Raw genomic sequence first — 14,116 nt, 5'->3', positions numbered from 1 at the left:
TTGTGAACAAGGACTTGACAACCAAGCACGATTATATAAGCCCATGTAAACCTTCTACAGAGTCCATCTGAAGGCTTGTTCCACCGGGCCTGTTTAACAGCTAGGGTTATCATTCTTCCTCAGCACTCAGTGACCTGAACCCTGATCTTGTGTCTAATAGTCTGTGATACACCTTCATTATTCAAAGGCTCTTATGAAACTAGTGCAGCAGCATCTGATCTTGAGGAGCGAGTAGAGAGCAGAAGAGGCTGACAACTGTAGCAGCGGGTGGCTCTTGGGGTCGGCACTCTCATCTCAGAGCTCTCAGCACCCTCTTTGATGCAGCGCTCTGAGCACCCTCTTTTAATGAGCTTCACTGGCTCTGAGGCAGGGGAGAGTTTCAATCTGCTCTCATGTAGATGTCTACTGTACATTGCTGAGGCGTACAACGACACTGGTTTCTCTCATTTAAGACATGTAGTCGGTCAGTAGCAGGCTAATCTTTTATGGCAGTAGTATGTAAACACTGGTAAGTAGCTAAACAAACTGTAGAAATGTGGCACCATGTTTTTCATTTTAGACAAAAGCCAGTTTTAAAACATTACTGTTTTAATTCAAAGGAAACTCAGCTGAAGGCCAGCAGCATTCAACATCAAGCACAACATTTACAGTACGTAAGGTAGTTGACAGTGGAATATTCAAAAGCAGATGAAATGTATCACAACGAGGGGAAATGATTCATACTTATTTTGGATTATTTTTGCATCACCTTTATTATGATGAACAAGATCTCGGATTTCTAAATATACACAACAAAATAAATCAGTTCAAAGTGGCACTTCTAAAATAATACTGATTCAGTGTGTATTTCAACTGATAAAATTAAGTGTTTGAAATTCTCCAAGTACAATAATAACATTGTCAGTTCTATTTAAGGGTGAGATGAGAGCTTAGTGCAAAAATGAAATTAAAAGTTCAGATACAGAATGGTTTAAACAAACAAAACTTAGAACAAATTTGGCACAGTTCAACAACTCAAAACACAGACCTGAAAAACAATGTACTTACAACATGGGGATTTTTGGGCAAACTATTTGGCCCAAAGACTGTTTGGTTAAATAAAAAAACATTCCTTGAGAAACTACTGAGATACACTGTCAACAGAAATTAAAGGGTTAATAGTTAATTGTAGGCTGATAAGACTAGAAAGGAAGGATATGCATCCCAGTCAAATGCGCCATAATAGTGCAGATACTTAATGAAGACTAGTCCATTTTTTCCTGAAGCTGGTGAAAAGCAATGCAAATGCAGCACATCAAGCATTAAGCCATTCTTTTCAATTCTGATGTATTTGCTGTTATTGGAAAACAGACTAGGTAGTGAGGTGTTAGGTAGGCAGACAGCAGTCTCATATATGGGTTTTGTCTGAGAAAGTGGTTGTGCTCAGCTCTCAGCTCACACCTTGCTGAGATCCAGCTTGCAGAGGTAAGGGGAGCGGAAAGAGCCTAAGTAGAGGTGGCCGTCGTGCTCGTGTGCCTCACTGACGTAGGCCGCCACCATGCCGTGGGGGTCATGGAAGCTACGCACGCACGTCCCGCTCTCCTGCAGCTCTATCACCAGGCTGTAGCGAGGCACAAACTTCATCAGCATGTCTTGGCTGAAGAGCTGCAGGGAGAGGGAGGGAGGGAGGAAGAAAGGAGGGAGGGATAAGTCATAGCACCAAAACACGACTGAAGTAGACGACATCACACATAAAGAAACAGTCTAACAAATTGGTCTCATGGTCACAATGAATGAGGTGTGTGTATCCCTTCAATATTTGTTAGGCAGGTTTCCAGCTGGCAAGATCCTACAGTGGCTTGCGAAAGTATTCACCCCTTGGCATTTTTGTATCATTTAATTTACACAACATGCCTACCACTTTAAAGATGCAAAATATTTTTTATTGTGAAACAAACAAGACAAAAAAAAAAATGACAAGAAAACTTAAGTATGCATAACTATTCACCCCCCCAAAGTCAATACTTTGTAGAGCCACCTTTTGCAGAAATTACAGCTGCAAGTCTCTTGAGGTATGTCTCTATAAGCTTGGCACATCTAGCCACTGGGATTTTTGCCCATTCTTCAAGGCAAAACTGCTCCAGCTCCTTCAAGTTGGATGGGTTCTCTGGAAGACTGAAACAGGTTTCCATCAAGAATTTCCTTGTATTTAGCGCCATCCATCATTCCTTAGATTCTGACCAGTTTCCTAGTCCCTGCAGATGAAAAACATCCCGACAGCATGATGCTGCCACCACCATGCTTCACTTAAGGGGATGGTATTCTCGGGGTGATGAGAGGTGTTGGGTTTGCGCCAGACATAGCATTTTCCTTGATGGTCAAAAAGCTCAATTTTAGTCTCATCTGACCAGAGTACCTTCTTCCATATGTTTGGGGAGTCTCCCACATGCCTTTTGGCAAACACCAAACATGTTTGCTTATTTTTCTCTTTAAGCAATGGCTTTTTTTCTGGCCAGTTCCATAAAGCCAAGCTCTGTGGAGTGTACGGCTTAAAGTAGTCCTATGGACAGATACTCCAATCTCCGCTATGAAGCTTTGCAGCTCCTTTAGGGTCATCTTTGGTCTCTTTGTTGCCTCTCTGATTAATGCCCTCCTTGCCTGGTCCGTGAGTTTTGGTGGGCAACCCTCTCTTGGCAGGTTTGTTGTGGTGCCATATACTTTCAATTTTTTTAATAATGGATTTAAATGGTGCTCTGTGGGATGTTCAAAGTTTCGGATTAAAAAAAATTATAACCCAACCCTGATCTGTACTTCTCCACAACTTTGTCCCTGACCTGTTTGGAGAGCTCCTTGGTCTTCATGGTGTCAGTTGCTTGGTGGTGCCCCTTGCATAGTGGTGTTGCAGACTCTGGGGCCTTTCAGAACAGGTGTATATATACACTGAGATCATGTGACAGATCATGTGACACTTAAAGTCCACCTGTGTGCAATCTAATTAATTATGCGACTTCTGAAGGTAATTGGCTGCACCAGATCTTATTTAGGGGCTTCATAGCAAAGGGGGTGAATACATATACACGCACCACTTTTCTGTTTTTAATTATATATATTTTTTGAAACATGTAATTTGTATCATTTCACTTCACAAATTCGAACTATTTTGTGTATATCCATTACATGAAATCCAAATAAAAATCTATTTAAATTACAGGTTATAATGCAACAAAATAGGAAAAACGCCAAGGGGGATGAATACTTTTGCAAGGCACTGTAAACCCTTGTATGCAAAAACACCAAAAATAATCTGACTAACAGGAATGAATACCAGACTCATAGTCACAGTAAATTGGACATGCAAATTGTTCTCCCTGTAGTATTTTTTTTTTACTTCCATGTAAATGAACAAAGCTATTGGTTTGATATAATATAACACCATATATCACATCACGTCTTGTCACATCATCTACCTTAAAGATGAGCTTCTTGATCCAGGGCTTCTGGGACAGGAAGTCCAGCATGGAGAAGCCAGGGTTGGGCCGCACCGCTGACATGGCCACCCAGTACCCTCCAGAAGAGCTGCGGCGGATGTTGTCAGGGAAACCAGGCAGGTTGTCAACAAACGTGTCCATTCCTCCTTTATTTAGACCTGACACATGGACCCTAGGAGGGACACAGACACACAGTCAATTGAATGGAAATTCAGGAGATGAGGGAAAGAAAGTCCATTGCCTCATGCTTACAGTATGTGTGACAGACAGAGGTATTATGAGAAACAATTCAAAACATTTTTTTTTTTGTACGAACAGTCTTCACAATACTTTGAAGTCCGTGTTATGGAAAGACCACCCAGATTCAGAGTTTTCAGCAGCAACAGGGTATTTGTCTCAGCAAACTGTCTGCATTGATAAAGCAAAAGGAAAATGTATGACTTATGGCTATTATAAACTAGTTATGGGAGGGAGGAAAGAATCTACTTGCTGGGAAAACCGGAAAGAACATTTAAAATAAATACAAAATAATGCCCCGTTTTTCAAGGAATCAATTTACTGATTTCCATTCTGCAGTCAGCAAATAGAAAACGTCCCTAGACAGTCTGTATTACCATACAGGCTGAAATGAACAAAGAATTAACACCTCCCTCCCACTCATTCCCCCTCATCCCGAAAACAAATTCAGCAGGAAGGAGCTGCCTCCCCATTTCTCCCCCCTCTACCCACACTAGCATTACTACTAGAGAAAGGACAAGCTAATTTTGTCTTTCTACTCAGGCAGCTTGGTGAAGGGGCTCCGTTGCCAAGGCAACAGTCTGCTTGCATCATTTATCCAGGTGAGGCTTGGGAGAATTGACTGTGTTCCTTGCAGGTTTTAAAAAGTGTGATATTACAAAGACGAAATATACCCATGAAATCTTGTTACGGTGGAAGGAAAATAATGAAAACCAGAGAAGAATAAAAAACCTCGTGGGCGCACTTTGAGCACGTTCAAAAAGCGGCCACCACAACAACTTAGCATCTGATGAAACATGAGATTGTTCCAAAGGAGGAAGAGAGAGCGATACCCAGGGAGGGTGGGGGGAGACTCCCCTGTGGGTAGCATTTCACTCAGTAAATTAGTTAAATAAGGCTGGTCGTGTTGCTCAGGAGGATCAACTACAGTACCTGCGAATCCTAGCCATGGTAGTCTCAGTCACCAGCACAGACTCCTCATCAGGGAAAAGCTGGATCCCATTGGCAAAACGAAGGTTCTCCATCAACACAGTTACCTCCTTGGTCTCTGTGTCGTACTCTAACACACTGAAAGACAGACAGAGTGTTACATATGGACAGCTTTTCTCAGACTTCAGGTTGTTGTCTTTATAAACGGTTCCTTTTCTTAAAAATGAAAAAGGTTCCCACATTATGTATGAACACACATGCTTAAGGCCCTACACTGATCTAAAATCTATATTAACTATCAATAGAAACAAGACCTTACTATTAGAATGTGCTCAAAGCTCTCCCTAAGGTATGTGGCAACAGTTACCGTCCATCTGCTGTGGCCTCCATGATGAGATGAAGGTAGTCTCTGCGCTGCCACCTGCTGCTAGAGTCTGTGAAGTACACTTTCCTCCCATCCTGTGTTACATCCAGGTCATTGACGAAGGAGAGGCTCCGGCCCCCAACCATCTGCCCAGCCGACACCAGGTTGGTCACCTCACCTTTACAATGAGTCAGGGAGTGAAAGTTACATCACTAAAATGGCTTGCATAATACCACACTTTTATTTGGAAGATATTATATGCAACAAAATTGATTATACTGAGTAAAAGGTGAAATTGTTGGGAAATTCAAAAACAAATATTTAATTCCACGCAAAAAAAAAAAAAAAAAAAAACAGTCTGTCACATTACTGATATGAAAATCTATCCTATAAAAGAAATAGAGCCATTGCTATGTAGAAGCTTGCCCTTGGCTGTGTGTGCTGCTGACCTGTGACAGGGTTGACCTCGAACAGCCCCAGGTAGGCATCAGCTACAAACAGGGTGCCGTTCGGACCCACTCTGATACCCAGGGGTCGTCCACAGCTAGGCTCCTGCTCACGAGATCCATCTAAAACATACCACACGATCCCAGTGGATATGAGGTATCTGAAGGAATTCCTTATTTATTGGGTGCTATTTATTATTTCAAATCGTTTTCAAAAGGGTAATCTGATTAATAAGCAATTACTAGAGTTCGAGCTTGGCCTTTTCATGACATGTCATTTCAGTTTTGAGCCACACTGCTAGGCCTGTTGTGCATTAAGCCATCCTTGTTGTGCAAGTATAAAAACAATCCATAAAAAGGCATGAGTGAAATGCAACTGCTAAGAGTTGCTTATGATTGAACTGTTGGGTCACCTCTGTCTAAATCATCTCATGTTGAGACAACATTGTGAAATTAAAGCTTGTGAAATCAGGTCTAAAACGCAATGAGCGAGGAATCAATCACAGCTCTAGTCCTTGCTCCCTTACCACACGGTGGCTTGCCAAGTCTGGCTATAACAGTGATGCTCTTGCCTTCAATCTTCACTATCTTCCCGTCAGCCGTACCTGTGTAAATCACATCTAGAGAAGGAGATAGACAATAACAATTAGCATTTACAAACTGAGAAAACGCCAGGGCAATATGTTGGACACGGTTCACCATTGTGACCTCAGAAAAGCAAAACAGTTGCAGAGGAACACTAGTCAAGCACAAGTCATGTGTCATCACCGTGCTTCTACACCTGCATTGGTTGCCGTTTGGGGTTTTAGGCTGGGTTTCTGTACAACACTTTGAGATATCAGCTGATGTAAGAAGGGCTATATAAATACATTTGATTTGATCTCAAATATCTGTCTGTCACTAAGAAATCAAATAAAATGTTATTGTCACATACACATGTTTAGCAGATGTTATTGAAGGTGTAGCGAAATGCTTATGTTTCTAGCTCCAACAGTGCAGTAATATCTAACAATTTCACAACAATACACACAAATCTAAGTAAAGGAATTAAGAATATATAAATATATGGACGAGCAATTACAGAGCGGCATAGACTAAGATACAGTAGAATAGTATAGAATACAGTATATACATATGAGATGAGTAATGCCAAATATATAAACATTATTAAAGTGACTAGTGTTCCATTATTAAAGTGGCCAGTGATAAGACCATACAGTGAGGGAAAAAAGTATTTGATCCCCTGCTGATTTTGTACGTTTGCCCACTGACAAAGAAATGATCAGTCTATCATTTTAATGGTAGGTTTATTTGAACAGTGAGAGACAGAATAACAACAAAAAAAATCCAGAAAAACACATCAAAAATATTATAAATTGATTTGCATTTTAATGAGGGAAATAAGTATTTGACCCCCTCTCATTTGGAAAACCTAAACATCTGCTATTATTGGTCAACAGCGTGTCTGCAATCCAGACTGCATTGCCCTATCACCTTTGCTATATCAGCTGCTGTTACTGTGGCCACACCATACATTACACAAGCCCAAACAAACTGGGTGAAGGACATTGTCATGTGGCGAGACTCCAGCTGGAATGTTTTACTCCCATACTGACCTCCGAAGTTGGCAATGGACTCTGGGCCAACAAGCTGGTCCTCAAACAGCCGCTGTGCCTCCCTCAGCTTAAAGTTGGGCTCGTAACACCCAGACATAAGGGGAGGCTCATTGAGGCTAAAAAACAAAAAAAACAAGAGAAAACAAATTAGGAAACAGAATCAGTATGAAACACCCTTGCCCTAGACTAGACTAGCCTGTACCCTGGAGCCTAGTGCTGTGGAGAAAAGGGAGAGAGGTAATCCTTGGCCCCAAGACCTCAGAACGGATCATTAACTGTGGATGCAGAATTTAGAAATGAATTCTAATGAGGACAGGGAGTCGCATGCTATTTGTTTTGAGGGGCAGACACTGGTGACAAATGAGATCAGCCACTGTGCATGTTGGGGCAGCAAATCACTCAATCTAATAGCATTAGTAGAGAACGCAGTATGGAGAAATACGGCTATGCAGTTGTGGAGAGATCAGGGTGGTGGCAGTGGAGTGGACAAGGGGGATTCTGAACTGACCGGAGGCTCTTAAAAGGAAATCGCACTCGTGCATTCAGATTATGAGCAGAGTGCCTTATCAATCTTTCCTCAATCAATAATTAATCAATTATTGATATAAGATCATGTTTGGCTAAGCATTTTGTATTTGCATCAGAACATTAGGCCTACATGATGAATTCTATTGCTTAGGGACGATTGAAACCATTCTACATACTAACGTTATATACTACTACATAATGTATATTTTACAAGTAGAAAACACCTAGTCATTCCGTGGCGTAACATCTGTGAGAGGGACTTGTGTTAGAAATGTACAGAACAGTTTCCACAAAACTATTTCTAAAAGTTGAAAAGTAAGCAGAAAGGTTGACTATGCAGACTGACTAAAGTATTTTGCAGTAAAGCTGATTAGTCTAAACATTCGTTGATGTCAATACATTTCTGAGCTATTAGAGTTAACATGATTCTAAAGACCAGGAGAAAAAAAAGAGAAGGATTTAAATTGTTGACATCTCACCTGAGCAGCTCAGGGTGAATAGGAGACTCGAGCAGGAAAAAGACTACAAGCAATGGAAGGATCAGGCATCCTCCCAGGGTCACCAGGGTCACACGGAATACCTTTCCACTGTAGGTACTGGGAAAAACAAAACATAGATAAATGAATGCCGCCCGGACACTTTTCTATAGAGCTGAGGGATGAGGCTGAGGAAATGTAACCTCTCAAATTCATAGAGAACTCTAGATGCAAGGACTGACATCCACATGATAAATATTAGGAAGCTTTACAGTACCAGTCAAAAGTTTGGGCACACCTACTCATTCAATGGTTTTCTTTATTTTTCACTAATTTTCTAAATTGTAGAATAATAGTGAAGACATCAAAACAATGAAATAACACATATGGAATAATGTATTAACCAACAAAAAGAGTGTTAAACAAATCTAAATATTTTAGATTCTTCAAAAAGTAGCCACCCTTTGCCTTGACAGCTTTGCACACTTGGCATTCTCTCCACCAGCTTCACCTGAAATGCTTTTCCAACAGTCTTAAAGGAGTTCCCACATATGCTGAGCACTTGTTGGCTGCTTTTCCTTCACTCTGCGGTCCAACTCATCCCAAACCATCTCAATTGGGTTGAGGTCGGGTGATTGTGGAGGCCAGGTCATCTGATGCAGCACTCTCCATCTTGGTCAAATATCCCTTACACAGCCTGGAGGTGTGTTTTGGGTCATTGTCCTGTTGAAAAACAAACGATAGTCCCAATAAGCACATCCCAGATGACATGGCGTATCACTGCAGAATTCTGTGGTAGCAATGCTGGTTAAGTGTGCCTTGAATTCTAAATAAATCACTGACAGTGTCACCAGAAAAGCACCCCCACACCATCACACCTCCTCCTCCATGCTTCACGGTGGGAACCACACATGCGGAGATAATCTGTTCATCTACTCTGCGTCTCACAAAGACACAGCGTTTGGAACCAAAAATCTCACATTTGGACTCATCAGACAAAAGGACAGATTTCCACCGGTCTAATGTCCATTGCTCGTGTTTCTTGGCCCAAGGAAGTCTCTTCTCCTTATTGGTGTCCTTTAGTATGCGTTTCTTTGCAGAAATTTCACCATGAAGGCCTGATTCATGCAGTCTCCTCTGAATGTTGAGATGTGTCTGTTACTTGAACTCTGTGAAGCATTTATTTGGACTGCAATTTCTGAGGCTAGTAACTCTAGTGAACTTATCCTCTGTAGCAGAGGTATCTCTGGGTCTTACTTTCCTGTGGCGATCCTCATGACAGCCAGTTTCATCATAGCGCTTGATGGTTTTTGCAACGGCACTTAAAGAAATTGTAAAAGTTCTTGATATTTTCCGGATTGACTGACCTTCATGTCTTAGAGTAATGATGGACTGTGGTTTCTCTTCGCTTATTTGAGCTGTTCTTACCATAATATGGACTTGGTATTTTACCAAATAGGGCTATCTTCTGTTTACCTCCCCTACCTTGTCACAACACAACTGATTGGTTCAAATGCATTAAGAAGGAAAGAAATACCACAAATTAACTTTTAACAAGGCACACCTGGTATTTGAAATGCATTCCAGGTGACTACCTCATGAAGCTGGTTGAGAGAATGCCAAGAGTGTGCAAAGCTGTCATCAATGCAAAGGGAGGCTACTTTGAAGAATCTCAATTATAAATTACATTTGGATTTGTTTAACACTTTTTTGGTTACTACATGATTTCATGTGTTATTTCATAGTTTTGATGTCTTCACTATTATTTTATTCTACAATGCAGAAAATAGCAAAAATAAAGAAAAACCCTGGAATGAGTAGGCGTGTCCAAACTTTTGACTGGTAGTCTACATAGTTTATGTTCTTGTTGTTTGTAAACAATGGAGTAGGCTGTGTTGTGTTGTGTAGGCTGTAGTAGGCTGTGTTGTGTTGCAGTGTTAAGTTCTTGAAGCATAGGCCTAAATTACATTCTTCAAGAATCAATGGGTATTTTGAACAGATTCCCAGATCTCAAACTGTAGTTTTAATAATATCAATGTTATTGGGTGTTTGAAGAGATCCATGAGGTCAGCTCAGGTCAACAGTGGATGACGCAGTACACAAACATACACACAGAACGCAAATGCATATATGTTTTTTCTCCAGAGAGAATGCATCTATAACAAACCTGAATAAGCCTTACCGTCACTCAGCGCATGCTGGCCAATGCTCTCTCCACTGACTGGTTTGGTTCATACCATGCACGCATAATGCAAAGTAATTAATCCACTGTTACCTGTCAGTGAGTGAAACTGACCTAGATATGGATTGCGTTTACCTCTGCATCTGTCATCAGCTAGCAAGTGGAAATGCGAATCATGCACTCTGAAACACAGTGGTTGACTGCATCTGTGCGTGAGGCAATACATACTACATTGCAAGGAAAGCAGTATCTGATGTTAGTATGAATACTGTATTATTTAGAATAGGCTAGTTTACCTGGTGCCCTTGTATTGGGGTTCCTGTAATTCGTCTGTGATAATCTGTGGTCTGTTCAGCCTCCTGAACCGCAGTCCCTCTGGCTCATTCATACTGAAATGAGACTTCTACTATCACTCTATCCAAAAATGAGGTTTCAGGTAAGCAGCTTGCTACATGAGAAGGTTGATAATTCGATTGCTTGTAAAGACAGATACATGCAGGACATCGTAGTGATCGCTACAGTATTCAACGACTAGCTTTCCCGGCCGTGGGCAGTTTTTACGCAATACGCATTTTTTTATTCTACGTCAGACGACAGGTGCAGTCTCTAATCATTGATATTCAACGCCACCTGCTGTTGTGGAGTGTGCGCTACAGACCCTTTTTAAAAGGTCATATCGAAGACGGAAGAGGAAACGAGACATCCCACTCCCTCATCGTTTCTATTTTAATGGAAGACCAGACCCTGCTGCTATCGCATTGGAGTCTATGGAGAGCCACCCCCTTTTTTTTCAAATGGTTAACCACCTGAGTTAAGGATCTTAATTTAGCCACCGTCTTTGGTCATATGATCTGAGGAAGGTCAGAATTGGTCCAAGGAGAACACAGGGATAAGCGTGGTCTATAGAGTACCACTGTATGAGTCATAATACCCCAAAAACCAAGCATTCAAATAAGGAAATTGTTCCAATCGTTTTCCATAATAAATTTTTCCCATATGGGATTTTAGAAACACTTAAAATAATGGCTGTGTTTTGTGTAAGCTTACCCTGGCCTAACGTTTTGACAACTGTGTAAATCTCTCTAAGACAAGGTAACTTTTATCAATATATTCGTCTGAATTTACCCCCCCAATTTTTACATGCCAATTAGCTGCTAATGTGGCTATCATAAATAACTACCAATATCATAATGATCTGGACGAGACTGCTGAATCGAGGAAAAGGTAAGAATCTCTGGATGAACTACAGTACCTAATGTTAGCAAAATTTTGTAATGAATTAATTGGCTACATTTTTTAAATGGATAATTCTGTGAACTGTCTTGTGCAAGTTTTAAATTGAGTGGATGCTATCGAAATTCTACTTCACCTACACAATTTAAATGAATGAATATCATGATAAGTAAATTAGATACCAGACTAAGGTTTTTCTAATATTCACAAGACTTGTTTTGTATTTTTGTGATGATTTTCTCAAAATATAACCAGGTAGTGAGTGCATGACCAAAAATACAAGTTACTGAGTTACAGTTCATATAAGGAAATCAGTCAATTGAAATAAACGCATTAGGCCCTAATGGATTTCACATGACTGGGAATACAGATATGCGTCTGTTGATCACAGATACCTTTTTTAAAAAAAGGTAGGGGTGTGGATCAGAAAACCAGTCCGTATCTGGTGTGACCACCATTTGCCTCATGCACCGCGACACATCTCCTCCGCATAGAGTTGATCAGGCAGTTGATTGTGGCCTGTGGAATGTTGTCCCACTCTTCTTCAATGGCTGTGCGAAGTTGCTGGATATTGGCAGGAACTGGAACACGCTGTACACTGCGATCCAGAGCATCCCAAACATGCTCAATGGCTGACATGTCTGGTGAGTATGCAGGCCATTGAAAAACTGGGCTATTTTCAGCTTCCAGGAATTGTGTAAAGATCCTTATGACATGGGGGCGTGCATTATCATGCTGAAACATGAGGCGGCAGATGAATGGCACGACAATGGGCCTCAGGATCTCGCCACGGTATCTCTGTGCGTTCAAATTGCCATCGATAAAATGCAATTGTGTTCATTGTCCGTAGTTTATGCCTGCCCATACCATAACCCCACCGCCACCATGGGGCACTCTGTTCACAACGTTGACATCAGCAAACCATTCGCCCACACGACGCCATACACGCTGTCTGCCATCTGCCCGGTGCAGTTAAAACCAGGATTCATCCATGACTAGCACACTTCTCCAGCGTGCCAGTGGCCATCGAAGGCGAGCATTTGCCCACTGAAGTCGGTTACGACGCATAACTGCAGTCAGGTCAAGGATGACAGGTCGAGGATGACGAGTATGCAGATGAACTTCCCTGAGACGATTTCTGACAGTTTGTGCAGAAATTCTTTGGTTGTGCAAACCCACAGTTTCATCAGCTGTCCGGGTAGCTGGTTTCAGTCGATCCCGCAGGTGAAGAAGCTCGATGTGGAGGTCCTGGGCTGCCGTAGTTACACGTGGTCTGTGGTTTGGAGGCTGGTTGGACGTACTGCCAAATTCTCTAAAACAACATTGGAGGCGGTATATGGTAGAGAAATGAACATTCAATTCTCTGGCAACAGCTCTGGTGGACATTCCTGCAGTCCGCATGCCAATTGCATGCTTCCTCAAAACTTGAGACATCTGTGGCATTGTGTTGTGTGACAAAATCGCACATTTTATAGTGGCATTTTATTGTCCACAGCACAAGGTGTACATGTGTAATGATCATGCTGTTTAATCAGCTTCTTGATATGCCACACCTGTCAGGTGGATGGATTATCTTGGCAAAGGAGAAATGTGTGCACCAAATTTGAGAGAAATACGTTTTTTGTGCATGTGGAACATTTCTGGGATATTTTATTTCAGTTCATGAAACGCCGGACCAACACTTTAGATGTTACGTTTACATTTTGGTTCAGTGTACTAGAATGAGAACATAATGGTGTTTTTGCAGCATGTATGCGATGCTGTTGTTTGCCCTTGTGTATACCTTCCTCATTATTATTTGTGATAGTGTAACATGTAATTGTAACAGATGTGATTAAAATGGAGCAGATCTTCAAAAAGTTATACAGCTGCACCATTGAGAGCATCTTGACTGAGCCCATCACCGCTTGGTATGGAAACTGCTTGTCATCCGACTGCAAGATGCTACAGAGGGTAGTGAACAAGGCCCAGTACATCAATGGGGCCAAACTCCCAACTACCACTCACTATAGCCTCGTCATTGTTTTATTGTGCTACTATTTCCTTTTTTATTCAGCAAATATTTGTCTTACTTTTTAACTCTGCATTGTTGGAAATGGGCTCGTAAGTAAGCATTTCACTGTAAAGTGTACACCTGTTGTATTCGGCCAAGCAGTCAAATGCACTTGGTATTGACCCCTGGTATCTGAGGTACTTGCTCATTAAGGTCTGGTTTCCCAGACAGAGATTAAGCCTTGTCCTGGACCTAAAAGCAAATTTAATGGAAATTCTACATAGAACATGCTTTTTAGTCTGGACTACTTCTGGGGGGGACTTTTTTTAAATTATGTTTCTTAGATTGATGCATGGGTGGGGGGGATACTAAGCTAACATATGGAATTGTTTTATTCAGCAATTTGATTTAGAATTTTAGGACCCCTTTAGGTCTCCCCCAAAAATCTAAAAATATTTTTAGTAAAATACTGAATTTGGCCTTTACTACTATAGAAATGCTTTGAATAACACATTCATAAATGACAAAAAATACAGTCACAAAATATATCATAAGGAATAAGGTTTTGAAGTGTCTGTCCTACATCTAGGAGATATAAGAAAGCTCAGGAAATAAACTCTGCAAAAAAGACACACCGCCCCAGA

At 41.2% G+C, this 14,116-nt stretch overlaps 1 protein-coding gene across 1 annotated transcript; it reads right to left on the bottom strand.

Moving 5' to 3' along the window:
• Window positions 1–570: 570 nt before the first annotated feature.
• On the bottom strand, window positions 571–10,820 carry LOC115193887 (adipocyte plasma membrane-associated protein). The gene is made up of 9 exons (XM_029753015.1): window positions 10,543–10,820; window positions 8,068–8,184; window positions 7,061–7,176; window positions 5,972–6,064; window positions 5,448–5,567; window positions 5,002–5,176; window positions 4,638–4,772; window positions 3,447–3,639; window positions 571–1,644 (listed from the first exon to the last, which is right to left on the bottom strand). Exons 1-9 carry the CDS (start codon window positions 10,632–10,634, stop codon window positions 1,435–1,437), a joined length of 1,251 nt encoding a protein of 416 aa, XP_029608875.1. The 5' UTR covers window positions 10,635–10,820; the 3' UTR covers window positions 571–1,434.
• Window positions 10,821–14,116: the final 3,296 nt, after the last annotated feature.

The sequence above is a fragment of the Salmo trutta genome, chromosome 5 (genome assembly GCF_901001165.1).
Source record: "Salmo trutta chromosome 5, fSalTru1.1, whole genome shotgun sequence".
NCBI lineage: Eukaryota > Metazoa > Chordata > Actinopteri > Salmoniformes > Salmonidae > Salmo > Salmo trutta.
The sequence above is the reverse complement of the archived record's forward strand: the minus strand, read 5'-3'. Positions and strand labels throughout refer to the sequence as shown.